Source organism: Hypanus sabinus, chromosome 26 (assembly GCF_030144855.1).
Source record: "Hypanus sabinus isolate sHypSab1 chromosome 26, sHypSab1.hap1, whole genome shotgun sequence".
Taxonomy (NCBI): Eukaryota; Metazoa; Chordata; class Chondrichthyes; order Myliobatiformes; family Dasyatidae; genus Hypanus; species Hypanus sabinus.
The window spans coordinates 17,535,893-17,551,381 of NC_082731.1; the positions used below are offsets into that span (position 1 = coordinate 17,535,893).

The 15,489-nt window shown below is 58.6% G+C and overlaps 1 protein-coding gene across 2 annotated transcripts in view; it reads right to left on the reverse strand.

Moving 5' to 3' along the window:
• Window positions 1-309: 309 nt before the first annotated feature.
• LOC132381839 (E3 ubiquitin-protein ligase RNF31-like) overlaps window positions 310-15,489 on the reverse strand; it is a 32,099-nt gene continuing 16,919 nt past the window's right edge. For both annotated transcript variants that reach the window (XM_059951458.1, XM_059951459.1), the window contains exons 7-9: window positions 7,735-7,854; window positions 3,695-3,842; window positions 310-686 (exon numbers count right to left, since the gene is read on the reverse strand). In XM_059951458.1, coding sequence (XP_059807441.1) covers window positions 470-686; window positions 3,695-3,842; window positions 7,735-7,854 — 485 coding nt within the window. In that variant the 3' untranslated portion in view covers window positions 310-469. The remainder of the gene's footprint in view (window positions 687-3,694; window positions 3,843-7,734; window positions 7,855-15,489) is intronic.

Genomic DNA, 15,489 nt, shown 5'->3' on the forward strand with positions numbered 1-15,489 from the left:
TGTGAGTGTGTGTGTGTGTGTCTGTGTGTGTGTGTGTGTGTGTGTGTGTCTGTGTCTGTGTCTGTGTGTCTGTGTGTGTGTGTGTCTGTGTGTGTGTGTCTCTGTGTGGGTCTGTGTGTGTGTGTGTGTGTGTGTCTCTATGTCTCTGTGTGGGTCTGTGTGTGTGTGGGTCTGTGTGTGTGTGTGTGTGTTTATTGGACTGTGTGCACGTTGGTCTGTACATGCACACATACAGTGAATGTGTCACGTGTGTGTGCGTGAGCACTTACGTACACCTGAGGAAGGTAGCGCTATCAAATGTCCCCGTGACCCTGAGGCCGAGGAGAGGCGCTTACCCGTTTGCCTGTCTGGAGTGTTGGAGGGGGGCCCGTTGCAGGTGTGATGGGAGGACGCCAGGGGTCGCGGTGTGAAGCTGGGCCTGCCCGCCAGCCGGGGCCTGTCGCAGGCACTGCAAAGGACAGAGGAGGCCTCATTCAGGCAGGTACAGGCCTGGCAGCTCCAGGCGGGCCCGGGACGGTGGGGGCGGCTCCCGGCCGGCACGGGGCAGCTGACAGCCCCTGCACACCAGCCCCTGGCCTGGGTTGGACAGCTGGCAGCCGGGGCAGGACCAGGCCAAAGTCTGGCTCGGGGCGGCCCTGCTCTCAGGCTCCCTGCCCGGGCTCACCACCTCACCGTTCTGCACCTCCCTGCAAATGAAAGCAGGCCTGGGTTAGTGGTGTCAGGCCCAGGACCTGAAACCCTCCCCTCAACCCTCACTCACAACCCCACGCTCCCCCCGCATTCACCTACCCCCTCCGATCTGTCCCACTCCTGAAGCCTGCTGCAGACGCCTCCTGAGGCCCAGGGATCTTTTGTCCCCTCCCCAAGGACGGTCCCGTCCCCTCTGTCCGTCCATTCCTGAGGCCCATCCCCTCCGGCCGTCCCTCCCTGAAGCCCGTCCCCTCCGGCCGTCCCTCCCTGAGGCCCGTCCCCTCCGGCCGTCCCTCACTGAAGCCCTCCCCTCCGTCCATCCCTCCCTGAGGCCCGTCCCCTCTGTCTGCCCCTTCCTGCAGCCTGTCCTTTGTCCCTCCTTTCCTGAGGCCCGTCCCTCACTGAGGCCCGTCCCCTCCGTCCGTCCCTCCCTGAAGCCCTCCCCTCCGTCCGTCCCTCCCTGAAGCCCGTCCCCTCCGGCCGTCCCTCACTGAGGCCCGTCCCCTCCGTCCGTCCCTCCCTGAGGCCCGTCCCCCCCGGAGGCCCGTCCCCTCCGGCCGTCCCTCCCTGAGGCCCGTCCCCTCCGGCCGTCCCTCCCTGAGGCCCGTCCCCTCTGTCCGTCCCTCCCTGAGGCCCGTCCCCTCCGGCCGTCCCTCACTGAAGCCCTCCCCTCCGTCCGTCCCTCCCTGAGGCCCGTCCCCTCCGTCCGTCCCTCCCTGAAGCCCGTCCCCTCCGTCCGTCCCTCCCTGAAGCCCTCCCCTCCGTCCGTCCCTCCCTGAGGCCCATCCCCTCAGCTTCCATCCACCTTGCATGGCCCAGGAGCTCTCCATTCCCCTCCCCTCTGTCCGTCCCTCACTGAGGCCCGTCCCCTCTGTCTTCCCCTTCCTGCAGCCTGTCCTTTGTCCCTCCTTTCCTGAGGCCCGTCCCCTCCGCGAGGTCCATTCTTTCTGTCTGCCTCAGCAAAACACAGCTTCCATCCACCTTGCATGGCCCAGGAGCTCTCCATTCCCCTCCCCTCCGTCCGTCCCTCCCTGAGGCCCGTCCCCTCCGTCCGTCCCTCCCTGAGGCCCATCCCCTCCGTCCGTCCCTCCCTGAAGCCCGTCCCCTCAGCTTCCATCCACCTTGCATGGCCCAGGAGCTCTCCATTCCCCTCCCCTTGGCCTGGCCCTCCCTGAGGCCCATCCCCTCCGTCCGTCCCTCCCTGAAGCCCTCCCCTCCGTCCGTCCCTCCCTGAGGCCCATCCCCTCCGTCCGTCCCTCCCTGAGGCCCATCCCCTCCGTCCGTCCCTCCCTGAGGCCCATCCCCTCCATCCGTCCCTCCCTGAGGCCCGTCCCCTCAGCTTCCATCCACCTTGCATGGCCCAGGAGCTCTCCATTCCCCTCCCCTTGGCCTGGCCCTCCCTGAGGCCCATCCCCTCCGTCCGTCCCTCCCTGAGGCCCGTCCCCTCCGTCCGTCCCTCCCTGAGGCCCGTCCCCTCCGTCCGTCCCTCCCTGAGGCCCATCCCCTCCATCCGTCCCTCCCTGAGGCCCATCCCCTCCGTCCGTCCCTCCCTGAGGCCCTTCCCCTCAGCTTCCATCCACCTTGCATGGCCCAGGAGCTCTCCATTCCCCTCCCCTCCGTCCGTCCCTCCCTGAGGCCCATCCCCTCCGTCCGTCCCTCCCTGAAGCCCTCCCCTCCGTTCGTCCCTCCCTGAGGCCCTCCCCTCCGTCCGTCCCTCCCTGAGGCCCATCCCCTCCGTCCGTCCCTCCCTGAGGCCCGTCCCCTCCGTCCGTCCCTCCCTGAGGCCCGTCCCCTCCGTCCGTCCCTCCCTGAGGCCCGTCCCCTCCGTCCGTCCCTCCCTGAAGCCCTCCCCTCCGTCCGTCCCTCCCTGAGGCCCGTCCCCTCCGTCCGTCCCTCCCTTATGACTGTCCCCTCCGTCCGTCCCTCCCTGAGGCCCGTCCCCTCCGTCCGTCCCTCCCTGAAGCCCTCCCCTCCGTCCGTCCCTCCCTGAGGCCCGTCCCCTCCGGCCGTCCCTCCCTGAGGCCCGTCCCCTCCGTCCGTCCCTCACTGAGGCCCATCCCCTCAGCTTCCATCCACCTTGCATGGCCCAGGAGCTCTCCATTCCCCTCCCCTTGGCCTGGCCCTCCCTGAAGCCAAGGACCATCTTCACTGAGGCCTGGGACCTTCTCAACGCCCCCCCCAAGCCTGGGACCCTCCCTCACCACACCAACACTCTGCCCAGAATCCCAGAGGCCGCCCAAGACCCTCCCTTGGCCTACTGCCCCACCCCACAGTACTGCCCTAACACCAGTCTGCTGTCCCCCAGGACTACCCCTTACCTCATCCACCCCCTCGACGCACAACCACCCCTCCAGGGACTCTCCTACGCAGCAGGAGTAGGCCATTCAATCAGATCACGGCTGATCTGTCCATGGACACACCCCCACCTACCTGCCTTTTGCCCACAACCCTTAATTCTCCTACTATCTCCAGCCTTCCCTCAAATATCTTCACAGTCTATTTACTCAGGCAGCCTCCACTGCTTCACTGCTCCGAGAATCCCACAGATTCCCCACTCTCTGGGAAAAGCAGTTCCTCCTCATCCCCGTCCTCAATCTACTCCCCCGAATCTTGAGGCTACATCCCCTCGTTCTAGTCTCACCCACCAACTTTCCTGCCTCTGTCTTATCTATCCCTTTCATAATTTTTCATGTTTCTATCAGATCTCCTCTCATTCTTCTGAATTCCGGAGAGTACAATCCCAGGTGGCTCAATCGCTCCTCATAGCTTAACCCCTTCATCCCTGGAGTCAACCTGGTGAACCTCCCCTGCACTGCCTCCAAAGCCAGTATATCCCTCCTCAAGTACGGAGACGGGAACTGCGCGCGGTACTCCAGGCGTGGCCTCACCAGAACCCTGCACAGCACGAACTAGTCAGTCTCGGTCCTCCTCGCCCAGGACTCTGCTAATACGCCCTCTCCCCACCCGCCCCTGTCCCAGCAGCCCCCACCCTCCGCCCGCTGACCTGGGGATGGAGGAGCGGCGGTGCTGGACCCGGGCCGGATGCCGGTGGTACAGGTCCCCGCAGTCTCGGCAGAAGAGGAGGCGGCAGTCCTGACAGAGGGAGCTCACCAGCTCGGCACTGCAGACCGCACAGGACGTCCGGGCGGGGGCTGCGGGCAGACAGAGACCCCCGCAGGGGAGGGGTTACCGAGAGAGAGAGAGAGAGAGAGAGAGAGAGACCCCCGCAGGGGAGGGGTTACTGAGAGAGAGAGAGAGACCCCCGCAGGGGAGGGGTTACCGAGAGAGAGAGAGAGAGACCCCCGCAGGGGAGGGGTTACCGAGAGAGAGAGAGAGAGAGAGACCCCCGCAGGGGAGGGGTTACCGAGAGAGAGAGAGAGAGAGAGAGAGAGAGACCCCCGCAGGGGAGGGGTTACCGAGAGAGAGAGAGAGAGAGAGAGAGAGAGACCCCCGCAGGGGAGGGATTACCGAGACAGAGAGTGACCCCCGCAGGGCAGGGGTTACCGAGAGAGAGAGAGAGAGACCCCCGCAGGGGAGGGGTTACCGAGAGAGAGAGTGAGGCCCCCGCAGGGGAGGGGTTACCGAGACAGAGAGTGACCCCCACAGGGGAGGGGTTACCGAGAGAGAGAGAGAGAGAGACCCCTGCAGGGGAGGGGTTACCGAGACAGAGAGTGACCCCCACAGGGGAGGGGTTACCGAGAGAGAGAGAGAGAGAGACCCCCGCAGGGGAGGAGTTACCGAGAGAGAGAGAGAGAGAGAGAGAGAGAGAGAGCCCCCGCAGGGGAGGGGTTACCGAGAGAGAGAGACAGAGAGAGAGAGACCCCCGCAGGGGAGGGGTTACCGAGACAGAGAGAGAGACCCCCGCAGGGGAGGGGTTACCGAGAGAGAGACCCCCACAGGGGAGGGGTTACCAAGAGAGAGAGGGAGAGACCCCCATGGGGAGGGGTTACCGAGAGAGAGAGAGACCCCCGTGGGGAGGGGTTACCGAGACAGAGAGAGAGACCCCCACAGGGGAAGGGTTACCGAGACAGAGAGAGAGAGACCCCTGCAGGGGTGGGGTTACCGAGAGAGAGAGAGAGACCCCCGCAGTGGAGGGGTTACCGAGAGAGAGAGAGAGACCCCCGCAGGGGAGGGGTTACCAAGAGAGAGAGAGAGACCCCCACAGGGGAGTGGTTACCGAGATAGAGAGAGAGAGAGAGGCCCCCGCAGGGGAGGGGTTACTGAGAGAGAGAGAGAGAGAGAGAGAGAGAGACCCCCGCAGGGGAGGGGTTACCGAGAGAGAGAGAGAGAGACCCCCGCAGGGGAGGGGTTACCGAGAGAGAGAGAGAGAGACCCCCGCAGGGGAGGGGTTACCGAGAGAGAGTGGCCCCCGCAGGGGAGGGGTTACCGAGAGAGAGAGAGAGAGAGAGAGGCCCCCGCAGGGGAGGGGTTACCGAGAGAGAGAGAGAGACCCCCACAGGGGAGGGGTTACCGAGATAGAGAGAGAGAGAGAGGCCCCCGCAGGGGAGGGGTTAACGAGAGAGAGAGAGAGAGAGACCCCCACAGGGGAGGGGTTACCGAGAGAGAGAGAGAGAGAGAGACCCCCGCAGGGGAGGGGTTACCGAGACAGAGAGTGACCCTCGCAGGGGAGGGGTTACCGAGAGAGAGTGGCCCCTGCAGGGGAGGGGTTACCGAGAGAGAGGGAGAGAGAGAGACCCCCGCAGGGGAGGGGTTACCGAGAGAGAGAGACCCCCGTGGGGAGGGGTTACCGAGACAGAGAGAGAGACCCCCACAGGGGAGGGGTTACCGAGACAGAGAGAGAGAGAGACCCCCGCAGGGGTGGGGTTACCGAGACAGAGACAGAGACCCCCGCAGTGGAGGGGTTACCGAGAGAGAGAGAGAGACCCCCGCAGGGGAGGGGTTACCAAGAGAGAGAGAGAGACCCCCACAGGGGAGGGGTTACCGAGATAGAGAGAGAGAGAGAGGCCCCCGCAGGGGAGGGGTTACTGAGAGAGAGAGAGAGAGAGAGAGAGAGAGACCCCCGCAGGGGAGGGGTTACCGAGAGAGAGTGGCCCCCGCAGGGGAGGGGTTACCGAGAGAGAGAGAGAGAGACCCCCGCAGGGGAGGGGTTACCGAGACAGAGAGTGACCCCTGCAGGGGAGGGGTTACCGAGAGAGAGAGAGAGAGAGAGAGTCCCCCGCAGGGGAGGGGCTACCAAGAGAGAGAGGGAGAGACCCCCGTGGGGAGGGGTTACCGAGAGAGAGAGAGAGAGAGAGAGAGAAAGAGAGAGACCCCCGTGGGGAGGGGTTACCGAGACAGAGAGAGACCCCCGCAGGGGAGTGGTTACCGAGAGAGAGAGAGAGAGACCCCCGCAGGGGAGGGGTTACCGAGAGAGAGTGGCCCCCGCAGGGGAGGGGTTACCGAGAGAGAGAGACCCCCGCAGGGGAGGGGTTACCGAGAGAGAGAGACCCCCGTGGGGAGGGGTTACCGAGACAGAGAGAGAGACCCCCACAGGGGAGGGGTTACCGAGACAGAGAGAGAGAGACCCCCGCAGGGGTGGGGTTACCGAGACAGAGACAGAGACCCCCCGCAGTGGAGGGGTTACCGAGAGAGAGAGAGAGACCCCCGCAGGGGAGGGGTTACCAAGAGAGAGAGAGAGACCCCCACAGGGGAGGGGTTACCGAGATAGAGAGAGAGAGAGAGGCCCCCACAGGGGAGGGGTTACTGAGTGAGAGAGAGAGAGAGACCCCCACAGGGGAGGGGTTACCGAGATAGAGAGAGAGAGAGAGACCCCCACAGGGGAGGGGTTACCGAGATAGAGAGAGAGAGAGAGACCCCCGCAGGGGAGGGGTTACCGAGACAGAGAGTGAGAGAGAGAGAGACCCCCGCAGGGGAGGGGTTACCGAGAGAGAGAGAGAGATCCCCGCAGGGGAGGGGTTACCGAGAGAGAGAGAGAGAGAGAGAGAGAGACCCCCGCAGGGGAGGGGTTACCGAGAGAGAGTGGCCCCCGCAGGGGAGGGGTTACCGAGAGAGAGAGAGAGAGGCCCCCGCAGGGGAGGGGTTACCGAGACAGAGAGTGACCCCCGCAGGGGAGGGGTTACCGAGAGAGAGAGTGAGGCCCCCGCAGGGGAGGGGTTACCGAGAGAGAGAGAGAGAGAGAGTCCCCCGCAGGGGAGGGGTTACCCAGAGAGAGAGAGAGAGAGAGAGAGAGAGACCCCCGCAGGGGAGGGGTTACCGAGACAGAGAGTGACCCCCACAGGGGAGGGGTTACCGAGACAGAGAGAGAGACCCCCGCAGGGGAGGGGTTACCGAGACAGAGAGAGACCCCCGCAGGGGGGCTACCGAAAGAGAGAGAGAGAGGCCCCCACAGGGGAGGGGCTACCGAGAGACAGGCCCCCGCAGGGGAGGGGCTACCGAGAGAGAGAGAGACCCCCGCAGGGGAGGGGCTACCGAGACAGAGAGTGACCCTCGCAGGGGAGGGGTTACCGAGAGAGAGAGAGTGGCCCCCGCAGGGGAGGGGTTACCGAGAGAGAGAGAGAGAGAGAGAGAGAGAGAGAGAGACCCCCGTGGGGAGGGGTTACCGAGACAGAGAGAGAGACCCCCGCAGGGGAGGGGTTACCGAGACAGAGAGAGAGAGACCCCCGCAGGGGTGGGGTTACCGAGAGAGAGAGAGAGACCACCGCAGTGGAGAGGTGAGTGAGGGTCCTCGGGCGGGTGTTGTGGGCAGAGAGAGACCCCCACGGGGTGGGGTTACCGAGACAGAGAGAGTGACCCCCGCAGGGGAGGGGCTACTGAGAGAGAGACCCCCGCAGTGGAGGGGTTACCGAGAGGAGGGGGGGTACGATTACCAGTGGGGCAGGTCCATTCACAACTGAGGGGGCAGGGTCTGTACTCGGGGGGGGGGGGGGGTTGGTTGGTCACTGAGCAGCGGTCTGGTTTGTAATCCGCTCACTCACTGGTGCGGGGGAGAGGCCAGTGTAGCGAGGGAGGGGTTGCGTCCGGGGAGGGGCTCGTGTCCCGGAGGCAGGTGGAGCTCGGATGGACCGCCCTGATGCCCACACTCACCTGGGAAGGGCAGTTCGCCCCCTTTTGCGGCGCACTCCTCCTGCAGTGGGGTCCATGCCCCTCCTCCCGAGTGCATCCCGTCAGCGCTGGGGGTGGCACCGACGGCCCACGTGGGTGTGACTGCGGCCGGAGAGAGGGCTCCTTTACTCCCCACCCCATCCAGAGATCCGCTTTGACCCCTCCCATCCCACCCACAGACTCCCCACCCCACACCCATCCCCCACCCACAGACTTCTCCTGACCGCGCATCACCCCCAGGGCTCGATCCTAATCTTGTACAGGATCTCATCCCCCACCGGTCTGACACCCCCCCCCATCCGCCCCTCCCCGTGACTGACCACACTCCTCAGCGCTCTGGGCGCAAATTCATGAGATTCTCCACCCCATCCACAGAGGAAATCCGTGTGTGTGTGTGTGTGTGTGTGTGTGTGTGTGTGTGTGTGTGTGTGTGTGTGTGTGTTGTCTGTGTGTGTGTTGTCTGTGTGTGTGTTGTCTGTGTGTGTGTTGTCTGTGTGTGTGTTGTCTGTGTGTGTGGTGTCTGTGTGTCGTCTGTGTGTGTGTGTCGTGTGTGTGTGTGTGTGTGTGTGTGTGGTCTGTGTGTGTGTGGTCTGTGTGTGTGTGGTCTGTGTGTGTGTGGTCTGTGTGTGTGTGGTCTGTGTGTGTGTGGTCTGTGTGTGTGTTGTCTGTGTGTGTTGTCTGTGTGTGTTGTCTGTGTGTGTTGTCTGTGTGTGTTGTCTGTGTGTGTGTTGTCTGTGTGTGTGTGGTCTGTGTGTGTGGTCTGTGTGTGTGTGGTCTGTGTGTGTGTGGTCTGTGTGTGTGTGGTCTGTGTGTGTGGTCTGTGTGTGTTGTCTGTGTGTGTGTGTGTGAGTGTGTGTGTTGTCTGTGTGTGTGTGTTGTCTGTGTGTGTGTGTTGTCTGTGTGTGTGTTGTCTGTGTGTGTGTGTGTTGTCTGTGTGTGTGTGTGTTGTCTGTGTGTGTGTTTTGTGTGTTGTGTACTGCATGTGTGTGTGTTTTGTGTGTGTGTGTTATCTGTGTGTGTGTGTGTTTTGTGCGTTGTGTGCACTGTATGTGTGTGTTGTGAATGTGTTTTGTGTGTTGTATGCGTTTTGTGTGCTGTGAGTGTGTTTGTGCTGTGTGTACTGTATGTCTGTGTTTTCTGTATGTGTGAGTGAGTTGTGTGTATGTGTGAGTGTGTTTTGTGTGTTGTGAGTGTGTGTTTTGTGTATTCTGTGTCTGTGTTTTGTGTGTGTGTGTTGTGTGTACTGTCTCTGTGTGTTGTGTGTGTTTTTGTGTGTGTGAGTGCGTTGTATGTGTGTGTGTGTGTTGTCTGTGTGTGTGTGTGTGTGTGTGTGTGTGTGTGTGTGTGTGAGTGTCTGTGTGTGTGTGTGGGGGGGGTCTGTGACTGTGTGTGTGTGTGGGTCTGTGACTGTGTGTGTGTGAGTGTGTGTGTGGGGGTCTGTGACTGTGTGTGTGTGTTGTCTGTGTGTGTGTGTTGTCTGTGTGTGTGTGTTGTCTGTGTGTGTGTGTTGTCTGTGTGTGTGTTGTCTGTCTATGTGTGAGTGTGTGTTGTCTGTGTGTGTGTTGTCTGTGTGTGTGTTGTCTGTGTGTGTGTTGTCTGTGTGTGTGTTGTCTGTGTGTGTGTTGTCTGTGTGTGTGTTGTCTGTGTGTGTGTTGTCTGTGTGTGTGTGTTGTCTGTGTGTGTGTGTTGTGTGTACTGTATGTGTGTGTGTTCTGTGTGTTTTGTGTGTGTGTGTTATCTGTGTGTGTGTGTTTTGTGTGTTGTGTGCACTGTATGTGTGTGTTGTGAATGTGTTTTGTGTGTTGTATGCGTTTTGTGTGCTGTGAGTGTGTTTGTGCTGTGTGTACTGTATGTCTGTGTTGTCTGTATGTGTGAGTGAGTTGTGTGTATGTGAGAGTGTGTTTTGTGTGTGTTGTGTGTACTGTCTCTGTGTGTTGTGAGTGTGTGTTTTTGTGTGTGTGAGTGCGTTGTATGTGTGAGTGTGTTTTGTATGTGTGTTGTGTGCGTTTTCTGTGTGTGTTGCGTGTGTTTTGTGTGTGTGGTGTGTGATTTGTGTGTGTTGTGAAAATGTTTTCTGTGTGTGTTTTGTCTGCTGTGAGTGAGTGTTGTGAAAATCTGTTGTGTTGTATGTACAGTATGTGTTGTGGGTACTATACGTGTGTGTGGTGAATGTGTTTTGTGTGTTGTGTGTGTGTGTTTTGTGCGTTGTGTGTACTGTATGTGTGTTGTGAATGTGTTTTGTGTGTGTTGTGTGTAATGTATCTGTGTTTTGTGTGTTCTGTGTCTGTTTTGTGTGCGTACGTGTGTTGTGTGTACTGTCTGTGTGTGTTGTGAGTGTGCGTGTTTTCTGTGTTGTGTGTGTGTTTTGTGTGTTGTGAGTCTGTATGTGTTTTGTGTCTGTGTGTTGTGAATGTGTTTTCTGTATGTGTGTATGTGTGTTGTCAATGTATGTGTTGAGAGCCTGTGCTGTAAATGTGTGTGTCAGTTGTGAATGTGTTTTCTGTGTTGCATGAGTGTGTTTTCTCAGTGTGTTGAGTCCGCTGTGAATGTGTGCGTATTCTGAATGTCTGTGTTCATCGTGTGCTCTGTGTGTGTGTGTTGTGAAAGAGTGATGTGTGAGTTGTGAATGTGTGTGTGTGCGCTTCATATATATCAAGACGTTTGTTTAATGGGCTGACGATTCAGACGAGTTGGGTGTCACTGTCACGTGTACTGAGGAACAGTCAGAAGCTTGTGTGTGGCTGACGGGTCAGACTGGAGTTGGGTGTCACTGTCACGTGTACTGAGGAACAGTCAGAAGCTTGTGTGTGGCTGACGGGCTGACGGGTCAGACTGGAGTTGGGTGTCACTGTCACGTGTACTGAGGAACAGTCAGAAGCTTGTGTGTGGCTGACGGGTCAGACTGGAGTTGGGTGTCACTGTCACGTGTACTGAGGAACAGTCAGAAGCTTGTGTGTGGCTGACGGGTCAGACTGGAGTTGGGTGTCACTGTCACGTGTACTGAGGAACAGTCAGAAGCTTGTGTGTGGCTGACGGGTCAGACTGGAGTTGGGTGTCACTGTCACGTGTACTGAGGAACAGTCAGAAGCTTGTGTGTGGCTGACGGAGTGACGGGTCAGACTGGAGTTGGGTGTCACTGTCACGTGTACTGAGGAACAGTCAGAAGCTTGTGTGTGGCTGACGGGTCAGACTGGAGTTGGGTGTCACTGTCACGTGTACTGAGGAACAGTCAGAAGCTTGTGTGTGGCTGACGGGTCAGACTGGAGTTGGGTGTCACTGTCACGTGTACTGAGGAACAGTCAGAAGCTTGTGTGTGGCTGACGGGTCAGACTGGAGTTGGGTGTCACTGTCACGTGTACTGAGGAACAGTCAGAAGCTTGTGTGTGGCTGACGGGTCAGACTGGAGTTGGGTGTCACTGTCACGTGTACTGAGGAACAGTCAGAAGCTTGTGTGTGGCTGACGGGTCAGACTGGAGTTGGGTGTCACTGTCACGTGTACTGAGGAACAGTCAGAAGCTTGTGTGTGGCTGACGGGTCAGACTGGAGTTGGGTGTCACTGTCACGTGTACCGAGGAACAGTCAGAAGCTTGTGTGTGGCTGACGGGTCAGACTGGAGTTGGGTGTCACTGTCACGTGTACTGAGGAACAGTCAGAAGCTTGTGTGTGGCTGACGGGTCAGACTGGAGATGGGTGTCACTGTCACGTGTACTGAGGAACAGTCAGAAGCTTGTGTGTGGCTGACGGGTTAGACTGGAGTTGGGTGTCACTGTCACGTGTACTGAGGAACAGTCAGAAGCTCGTGTGTGGCTGACGGAGTGACGGGTCAGACTGGAGTTGGGTGTCACTGTCACGTGTACTGAGGAACAGTCAGAAGCTTGTGTGTGGCTGACGGGCTGACGGGTCAGACTGGAGTTGGGTGTCACTGTCACGTGTACTGAGGAACAGTCAGAAGCTTGTGTGTGGCTGACGGGTCAGACTGGAGTTGGGTGTCACTGTCACGTGTACTGAGGAACAGTCAGAAGCTTGTGTGTGGCTGACGGGCTGACGGGTCAGACTGGAGTTGGGTGTCACTGTCACGTGTACTGAGGAACAGTCAGAAGCTTGTGTGTGGCTGACGGGTCAGACTGGAGTTGGGTGTCACTGTCACGTGTACTGAGGAACAGTCAGAAGCTTGTGTGTGGCTGACGGAGTGATGGGTCAGACAGGAGTTGGGTGTCACTGTCACGTGTACTGAGGAACAGTCAGAAGCTTGTGTGTGGCTGACAGGTCAGACTGGAGTTGGGTGTCACTGTCACTTGTACTGAGGAACAGTCAGAAGCTTGTGTGTGGCTGACGGGTCAGACTGGAGTTGGGTGTCACTGTCACGTGTACTGAGGAACAGTCAGAAGCTTGTGTGTGGCTGACGGGTCAGACTGGAGTTGGGTGTCACTGTCACGTGTACTGAGGAACAGTCAGAAGCTTGTGTGTGGCTGACGGGCTGACGGGTCAGACTGGAGTTGGGTGTCACTGTCACGTGTACTGAGGAACAGTCAGAAGCTTGTGTGTGGCTGACGGGTCAGACTGGAGTTGGGTGTCACTGTCACGTGTACTGAGGAACAGTCAGAAGCTTGTGTGTGGCTGACGGGTCAGACTGGAGTTGGGTGTCACTGTCACGTGTACTGAGGAACAGTCAGAAGCTTGTGTGTGGCTGACGGGTCAGACTGGAGTTGGGTGTCACTGTCACATGTACTGAGGAACAGTCAGAAGCTTGTGTGTGGCTGACGGGTCAGACTGGAGTTGGGTGTCACTGTCACGTGTACTGAGGAACAGTCAGAAGCTTGTGTGTGGCTGACGGGTCAGATTGGAGTTGGGTGTCACTGTCACGTGTACTGAGGAACAGTCAGAAGCTCGTGTGTGGCTGACTGGTCAGACTGGAGTTGGGTGTCACTGTCACGTCTACTGAGGAACAGTCAGAAGCTTGTGTGTGGATGACGGAGTGACGGGTCAGACTGGAGTTGGGTGTCACTGTCACGTGTACTGAGGAACAGTCAGAAGCTTGTGTGTGGCTGACGGGTCAGACTGGAGTTGGGTGTCACTGTCACGTGTACTGAGGAACAGTCAGAAGCGTGTGTGTGGCTGACGGGTCAGACTGGAGTTGGGTGTCACTGTCACGTGTACTGAGGAACAGTCAGAAGCTTGTGTGTGGCTGACGGGTCAGACTGGAGTTGGGTGTCACTGTCACATGTACTGAGGAACAGTCAGAAGCTTGTGTGTGGCTGACGGGTCAGACTGGAGTTGGGTGTCACTGTCACGTGTACTGAGGAACAGTCAGAAGCTTGTGTGTGGCTGACGGAGTGACGGGTCAGACTGGAGTTGGGTGTCACTGTCACGTGTACTGAGGAACAGTCAGAAGCTTGTGTGTGGCTGACGGGTCAGACTGGAGTTGGGTGTCACTGTCACGTGTACTGAGGAACAGTCAGAAGCTTGTGTGTGGCTGACGGGTCAGACTGGAGTTGGGTGTCACTGTCACGTGTACTGAGGAACAGTCAGAAGCTTGTGTGTGGCTGACGGGCTGACGGGTCAGACTGGAGTTGGGTGTCACTGTCACGTGTACTGAGGAACAGTCAGAAGCTTGTGTGTGGCTGACGGGCTGACGGGTCAGACTGGAGTTGGGTGTCACTGTCACGTGTACTGAGGAACAGTCAGAAGCTTGTGTGTGGCTGACGGGTCAGACTGGAGTTGGGTGTCACTGTCACGTGTACTGAGGAACAGTCAGAAGCTTGTGTGTGGCTGACGGGTCAGACTGGAGTTGGGTGTCACTGTCACGTGTACTGAGGAACAGTCAGAAGCTTGTGTGTGGCTGACGGGTCAGACTGGAGTTGGGTGTCACTGTCACGTGTACTGAGGAATAGTCAGAAGCTTGTGTGTGGCTGACGGGTCAGACTGGAGTTGGGTGTCACTGTCACGTGTACTGAGGAACAGTCAGAAGCTTGTGTGTGGCTGACGGGTCAGACTGGAGTTGGGTGTCACTGTCACGTGTACTGAGGAACAGTCAGAAGCTTGTGGTGGCTGACGGGTCAGACTGGAGTTGGGTGTCACTGTCACGTGTACTGAGGAACAGTCAGAAGCTTGTGTGTGGCTGACGGGTCAGACTGGAGTTGGGTGTCACTGTCACGTGTACTGAGGAACAGTCAGAAGCTTGTGTGTGGCTGACGGGTCAGACTGGAGTTGGGTGTCACTGTCACGTGTACTGAGGAACAGTCAGAAGCTTGTGTGTGGCTGACGGGCTGACAGGTCAGACTGGAGTTGGGTGTCACTGTCACGTGTACTGAGGAACAGTCAGAAGCTTGTGTGTGGCTGACAGGTTAGACTGGAGTTGGGTGTCACTGTCACGTGTACTGAGGAACAGTCAGAAGCTTGTGTGTGGCTGACGGGTCAGACTGGAGTTGGGTGTCACTGTCACGTGTACTGAGGAACAGTCAGAAGCTTGTGTGTGGCTGACGGGTCAGACTGGAGTTGGGTGTCACTGTCACGTGTACTGAGGAACAGTCAGAAGCTTGTGTGTGGCTGACGGGTCAGACTGGAGTTGGGTGTCACTGTCACGTGTACTGAGGAACAGTCAGAAGCTTGTGTGTGGCTGACGGGTCAGACTGGAGTTGGGTGTCACTGTCACGTGTACTGAGGAACAGTCAGAAGCTTGTGTGTGGCTGACGGGTCAGACTGGAGTTGGGTGTCACTGTCACGTGTACTGAGGAACAGTCAGAAGCTTGTGTGTGGCTGACGGGTCAGATTGGAGTTGGGTGTCACTGTCACGTGTACTGAGGAACAGTCAGAAGCTCGTGTGTGGCTGACGGGTCAGACTGGAGTTGGGTGTCACTGTCACGTCTACTGAGGAACAGTCAGAAGCTTGTGTGTGGCTGACGGAGTGACGGGTCAGACTGGAGTTGGGTGTCACTGTCACGTGTACTGAGGAACAGTCAGAAGCTTGTGTGTGGCTGACGGGTCAGACTGGAGTTGGGTGTCACTGTCACGTGTACTGAGGAACAGTCAGAAGCTTGTGTGTGGCTGACGGGTCAGACTGGAGTTGGGTGTCACTGTCACGTGTACTGAGGAACAGTCAGAAGCTTGTGTGTGGCTGACGGGTCAGACTGGAGTTGGGTGTCACTGTCACATGTACTGAGGAACAGTCAGAAGCTTGTGTGTGGCTGACGGGTCAGACTGGAGTTGGGTGTCACTGTCACGTGTACTGAGGAACAGTCAGAAGCTTGTGTGTGGCTGACGGAGTGACGGGTCAGACTGGAGTTGGGTGTCACTGTCACGTGTACTGAGGAACAGTCAGAAGCTTGTGTGTGGCTGACGGGTCAGACTGGAGTTGGGTGTCACTGTCACGTGTACTGAGGAACAGTCAGAAGCTTGTGTGTGGCTGACGGGTCAGACTGGAGTTGGGTGTCACTGTCACATGTACTGAGGAACAGTCAGAAGCTTGTGTGTGGCTGACGGGCTGACGGGTCAGACTGGAGTTGGGTGTCACTGTCACGTGTACTGAGGAACAGTCAGAAGCTTGTGTGTGGCTGACGGGCTGACGGGTCAGACTGGAGTTGGGTGTCACTGTCACGTGTACTGAGGAACAGTCAGAAGCTTGTGTGTGGCTGACGGGTCAGACTGGAGTTGGGTGTCACTGTCACGTGTACTGAGGAACAGTCAGAAGCTTGTGTGTGGCTGACGGGCTGACGGGTCAGACTGGAGTTGGGTGTCACT